General features: G+C 50.0%; 2 protein-coding genes across 3 annotated transcripts; one reads left to right on the top strand and one right to left on the bottom strand.

The window, feature by feature from the left end:
• The first annotated feature begins 429 nt into the window (after positions 1-429).
• Positions 430-1,835, top strand: LOC123074254 (flavonoid O-methyltransferase-like protein Os11g0303600). Its single transcript, XM_044497146.1, has 2 exons — positions 430-1,271; positions 1,352-1,835. The coding sequence occupies exons 1-2, from the start codon at positions 462-464 to the stop codon at positions 1,640-1,642; spliced, it is 1,101 nt and encodes a 366-aa protein (XP_044353081.1). The 5' UTR covers positions 430-461; the 3' UTR covers positions 1,643-1,835.
• A 565-nt stretch (positions 1,836-2,400) lies between these two features.
• On the bottom strand, positions 2,401-5,036 carry LOC123077683 (putative nuclease HARBI1). Of its 2 annotated transcripts, none has more exons than XM_044499978.1 (5): positions 4,889-5,036; positions 4,681-4,781; positions 3,815-4,327; positions 3,509-3,734; positions 2,401-3,411 (listed from the first exon to the last, which is right to left on the bottom strand). In XM_044499978.1, exons 3-5 carry the CDS (start codon positions 4,325-4,327, stop codon positions 2,450-2,452), a joined length of 1,701 nt encoding a protein of 566 aa, XP_044355913.1. In that variant the 5' UTR covers positions 4,681-4,781; positions 4,889-5,036; the 3' UTR covers positions 2,401-2,449. The 2 variants fall into 2 exon arrangements, with proteins under 2 accessions (XP_044355913.1, XP_044355914.1); XM_044499979.1 differs by having other exon boundaries at positions 4,906-5,007.
• Between the last annotated feature and the right edge of the window lie 1,023 nt (positions 5,037-6,059).

Raw genomic sequence — 6,059 nt, 5'->3', positions numbered from 1 at the left:
AGTGACCATGCAGGAACCCCGCAAGGGATAACCTTCGGCTAGTTGCTTGAGATTACCGTATCTATTTTTGGGCCTTGTATAATCGCATTTTTTTTTCTGCTTCTTGCAAATCAAAGTGGGCCGTAACTCTTAACTTAACTTCAAAAAGCAACCATGGGCCTAAGGCCTCGACCACGTTACCCACACACAATGGCCGGTCAATGGGTGGCTCACAGAGTGACAGTGCTCTATTTCTCCAAATGTTGTCATTATCTGTCCACGTGGCATAGCAGCCAGTGGAACGCTGCATGGTGACAGGTGGCACACTAGGTAGTGGTGCACTGCATGCTTCGCCGTGGGGACCTCGAGCCTCCCGATTCATGTGACTATGTGAGTGTGTGCAGGGGAGCCTATATATCACACAAGGATGTACCTACACACCTTGCAGGTGCAGCCGAAACCCACCACCAGTCTGTGTGCCCATGGCGACCTTCTCCAACGAGGAGCTTCTGCAGGCGCACACCGAGCTCTGGGACCTCACCTTCGGCTACCTCAAATCCATGGCGCTCGAGTGCGCCATCAAGCTCGGTCTCCCAAACGCCATCCACCGATGCGGCGGCGCCGCCACGCTGCCGGACCTGCTCGACGCCATTTCTGTCCCGGAGCGCAAGAAGGCGCACCTGCCTCGCCTCATGAGGTTTCTCGCCGCGTTCGGTATCTTTACTGTCAACGCACCTGCTGCAGAGGAGTGCGCGGATGGGGAGAAGGCGAGCGCCGTCTACGGCCTCACGCCGGTGTCTCGCCTGCTGGTGGACGACGCCGGCGCCAACGGGTCGTGCGGGAGCCTCTCGCCGTTCGTGCTCTCCCAGACAACCAGGTACCACGTGAAAGCGGCCATGCACCTGCCGGAGTGGTTCATGAGCGATGACGGCGCGGCGGCGGTGGCGATGCCGTTCAGGATGGCGCACGGCACAGACCTGTGGGGCGTCATGGGGCGTGATCCCAAGATGAACCAGGTCTTCAACGCGGGCATGGGTTCCGACACCCAGCTCGCGATGGACTTCGTCATCGGCAACTACGGCGACGTGTTCGAGGGGGTGACCTCGCTGGTCGACGTCGGCGGCGGGACCGGCTCCGCGGCGAGGGCCATCGCGAGGGCCTTCCCGCACGTCAAGTGCTCCGTGCTCGACCTCCCCAACGTGGTCAATTCCATCCCGCCCGACGGCGTGGTCGAGTACATCTCAGGCGACATGATGAGCTCCATTCCAAACACCGATGCGGTGTTCCTCAAGGTACAACATATAGTTGCCACGAATACATAACTTCTTCAATTGTTTTATTATGCTAATTAATTCGAATGTTCATATTGCAGTACATCATGCATGACTGGAACGACGAGGACTGCGTGAAGATCTTGACGCAGTGCAAGAAGGCGATCCCCGAATCGGGCGGGAAAGTGATAATCATAGACATAGTGGTCGGATCTCCTTTGAAAGCCATGCTGGAAGCCCAAGTCTCGTTTGATCTGCTGATGATGGTGATCACGGCAGGCAAGGAGCGTGACGAGCACGAGTGGCGCAAGATTTTCATGGACGCGGGGTTCAGCCACTACAAGACAAGGCCTATTTTGGGGTTTATGGCCATCACCGAGCTGTATGCTTAGCCATGCCGTGCATGCGTGATTACAGCAGATATCTGCTGTAACGTGTGTGTAAGCGTAGGTCCTGTGATGTTCATCGTGGTTGTCGAAGTGTCTTTTTGCAGCAACAATTTGTTCCTACGTCTTTAAAGGCTCCCATATTTGTATGATCTGTTGCTCGGCTATATGGACTTAATAAAATTAGCGTTTTGAGGTATTTTTTGGCTCTATATTAGAGGTTTTGGGATCGAGTTTTGCTCGATGCTGATGGTCTCGTGTACACACTACACAGACGTGGACATATATGGAAATATACTTTGGCCACTAAACCTGCCAGTTCAGTTTGTGGCTGTCACTGAACATAGTTTTCATGCTCTGGTATCCTGAACCAAACCAGGAGCTTTACAGCATGTGGTTCGCCAGGTTTGGGAAAAACTTCGATAGGAACACCGCAAAGAAGCAACTTACACCAGCACAAAAAATTCAGGGGCATACGTAAACAAACACTAACGATAATTTATCTGACTCATGCATTGAAAATTCAGTTCATAGCATCACTATCCGTCCTACATGCTGAAATTCAGATCAACCAATAGGATATGCATCAAGGATATTTTGCAACGAGCATCAGGTCCTGTCCGGAGTGTGACTAGCATGCACATGAAATATTTACAAGGTCAGTGTCAGCCCTACTTCCCTTGTAGCACAACAAACAGAGATAGCATAGCCTGTTACAGAACAAACATGGACACAGCACGGCCATGCCACATAGTTGTTGTCCGTATTGGTAACAAAAAGCAGTTTTACCACTTACCACATAGTTCGAATATACTACTCAGAAAGGTGGTTCTTGATATATCTAGCTACCCATGCCATTTTGTTGGACATGCTAAGTTTGTTGAATGCTCTAGCAATTGCAGGATTCTCGACTAGATGAGCATAGTAATGGGTAAGATGCGCCTCTTCAAATCCAGGGAGATCCATCAAGTTACCCCAAAGATCTTCAGGGACATCTGTATCTACGCATTCAGATTTCTCTATGGCTTTTGCAAGGTTATCAAGGCTGGTCATCAAATGCATCAACTCTTCATCATTGTTTACCTTGGCCCTTTTTGATGCTTTACTGCTAGAGGAATCACCATTCTTCCCCCAGTCGGGAAAAGGAAAAGGCAGTGTAAACTCTTCAACGCTAGCAGCAAAAGTGTCATTTCCTCCAGTAACAATTTCATTCCCGGCCACATCTGCAGCAAGAAGCTCATCCACACTCTTATCGTGTACATCAGGAGGCACACCATCACTGAAGATTGTGGCCATCTCGTGATAGTAAGTTGGAGTGTTCAAGAAGTCAGCATCATTGCGATGATAGTTTTGATGGTCTTCCCACATTTTGTCAGCAAGGGCTTGTCTGAACTCAACCATGTGTCTATCGTCATGGGTATGCTCTATCTGAGAACTAGGGGGTTTAGGTTTCCAATTAATCTCCGGTATAATGAAACAATCAGTGCCTTGGGAAAGAACCCAGTTGTGGAGGATGACGCAAGCTATCACAACATCCACTTGAGTAGCGGAGGGAAAGAATGGATTTGCATCATCAAGAACTTTAAATCTTCGCTTGAGTGATACAAATGCACGTTCTATAGGTACTCGTAGAGATGAGTGTCTAAGATTGAACAATTCCCTTGCATCTCGCACATGGTTGTCCCCCCACTCAGTAAAGTGATATCTCATGCTGTGGAAAGGTGGCAAAAATCCAGGTTTGGTTCCATATCCGGCTTCCACTAGGTAGAATTTACCTACATGTTAGGAATATATATCAGCAGCGAAGGTAGTATTGTGTAATAAGTAGTATTAACTCTATGTGGATATATCATGATAGAACACATTTATTACCTTGAGGAACACATGGGCCATTCTCACACTCTATCGCATCCACTAAAACAGCATCATCATGTGCAGATCCCTCCCAACGAGCCAGCACATGTGTGAAACGAAGGTCAAAATCAATTGCTGCCATCACATTTTGGCTTGCAACTAACTTCTTACCACGGAAGGCAGTCTCCACGTTCTTACAGGAAGAAGCCTCTACCTGTGTACAATCAATAGCTCCAATACAATCCTACATGATCAGAACCGCCCAAAAAAATTAGTAAGTAGACAGTTTATATGCTAAAAAAATATAGCTGCGCATGGTCATACCTTGAAGTATGGGTCCCATCTCGGGTTGCCAGCAATTCTGGTTGGGGTCTCCAATGATGGTGGCCTAATAAACTCATCCCTTAGCTGAACTATAGCATGGAGGACCAGTCCAAAATAGCGACTAACCGGTTCACCTGACCTATTAAAAATAGCAGCTACAACCCTATTCCGAAGATTGTGTCCTACTGTGATCAAGAACATGGCGACTTGCTCCTCAATACATATATGAACAGTATCACGAAGCAAAGAGCGTTCCCTCAAAACTTGGCATAACCCGAAGAAAGAAGCCCTCGTAAGCCTCAGCGTTGTCAGACAAGTTATATCATCCTTGTAAATCTGATTATTTAGAAAGGCAATCCTTTTCTTGTCTCTTGCCTCGATTGGGCCATAGGAAATACTCTCTCTCTTTCTCTGTAGTCTTGGCCGGACATACAACATGACCATACACGAAGACACGGATGCAGCGGCCTTTATAAGCATCAACCTTCTTCTCCTGAACCTCTCCTTGTCCATCTACAGTGCATTTTGGAAAATGCAGAAAACATGCTATGAATTGCAAAGAACAGTAAAAATACAGAAGAATGTAAATGCTGACAGTAACTTAAGCTTTGCCGTCTACAATCCATACAGGAGAGGTCGGTTTCAGGTTTGAAAGAACAGGAGGTGTATGCTTACAACAAAAATAGACTAGCAGCACTTGACAGTTCATGGTTCAATGCACAAATGTTGTGAACAATAATATGAAGGTATGCATACACATTATCCTCATAGTCACAAATCCAAGTCATCATCCATCGATGTAGGAACAGTCACAAATCCCAGTCATTATCCCTCAATGTAGGAATCGAAGAATTTGGTTTCCATACCTCGGGTTGGAGCAACTGGCGCGAACTCTAGGCGAGGGAGAGTGGATTCGGGGAAGAAGCAAGGCGCAGACGGCAGCCCCTGGTCGCCGGTCGCCGGCGGCCTGCGGGTGCGGGAGGAGGTTAGGGGCGCCGGCCACCCTGGTCGTGCGGGAGAAGGATGGGCGCACGCTAATGGGGGAGGGGAGGGGAGGGTTAGAGGGGGAGCAACCGGTGGGAGCCGAGCACCTCGCCGGTGGCCGCCGGCCGCTGGGGAGCCGGAGGTGGCTCGGGCCTTCAGGGATGGCTCAGGGCCGGCGCGTGCGGGGGACTGGGGGTTCCGCCGGTTCGATCGTCCTCGCCCGAGTCGCTAGGGCGTGTTTGGTTGCCCGTATCAGGCCCACCCTAGCCCGCGCGGGAAGAAAGTGGCCCGTCCGCGCGGGAAGAAAGTGGCCCGTTTGGTTGCCTGTGTTTACTATACGGTCTGCATCACACGAAATTTAAAGCACGTCCAGGTCAGACCAGGCCCAGGGGAAACATCAGAATCGGCAGTAGCTCGCGAGCCTGGCTCGGGCGAGGCAGGGGAGGGCGACGCGCTTTTCCCCTCGTGCGAGCAGGGGAGATGGCGCGAGCTCGCCCGCGTCGCCGAAAAATCGGGGGGAGGATTTCGGCTCACCTCCCGCCGAGTCCACCCCTATTTAGCCCCTCCCTCACCGCCCCAACTCCCGCCACCATTCTCCCTCCGTTCGAGCTTTTCCGCCGACACGCATCGACACCGACGAGCAGGTAAGCGGCGCATCTTCATCGGCCGGCGGTCCACGGCGTCGGCGCACTTCACCGGCTGGCGTTGATCTTCCAAGACCGTCCCCCATCGTCCTCGAGCTACAGCCATGGCCTCTGTGAGTTCAATCCCCCTTTCTCTCTGTTCCTTCTTGCTAGATCTGAGCTGCAGTTAGGGTTTGATCTAGATGCATGGTTGGTTAGTGGTCTGATCTGTGAGCTGATATGGTTGATTGCTATGATGCGGTTGCAATTTGTGGTAGGGCTAGATGTTCAAGCATGTGGTAGGCTAGATTAGTAGTAAAGTTTGAAGTTGAACCTTGTGCTTGTGTTGATTCGTGCTTAGATATGTGATTTGTAGCTATTGGTGGTCCATTTGTAACATGTTGTTTGTTGTAGATGTATGTTCCTGCTCATAGATTGTCCGGTATGCTTGGTATGATAGCGATGAAGCATGTGCTTACTATGATAGTGATGAACTATGTACATGTATGCTTCTGCTTTCATGGATTGTCCAGTATGTTGTGTGCTATGCTTACTGTCAATGCATGCTACGATTGTAGGACATGAGCACGCATACGCAAGATCTTAGTCAGGCTCTTGTCGTGTCTATCGGTGTCAAA

This window comes from Triticum aestivum, chromosome 3D (genome assembly GCF_018294505.1).
Source record: "Triticum aestivum cultivar Chinese Spring chromosome 3D, IWGSC CS RefSeq v2.1, whole genome shotgun sequence".
In the NCBI taxonomy this organism is placed as follows: Eukaryota; Viridiplantae; Streptophyta; class Magnoliopsida; order Poales; family Poaceae; genus Triticum; species Triticum aestivum.
The sequence above is the reverse complement of the archived record's forward strand: the minus strand, read 5'-3'. Positions and strand labels throughout refer to the sequence as shown.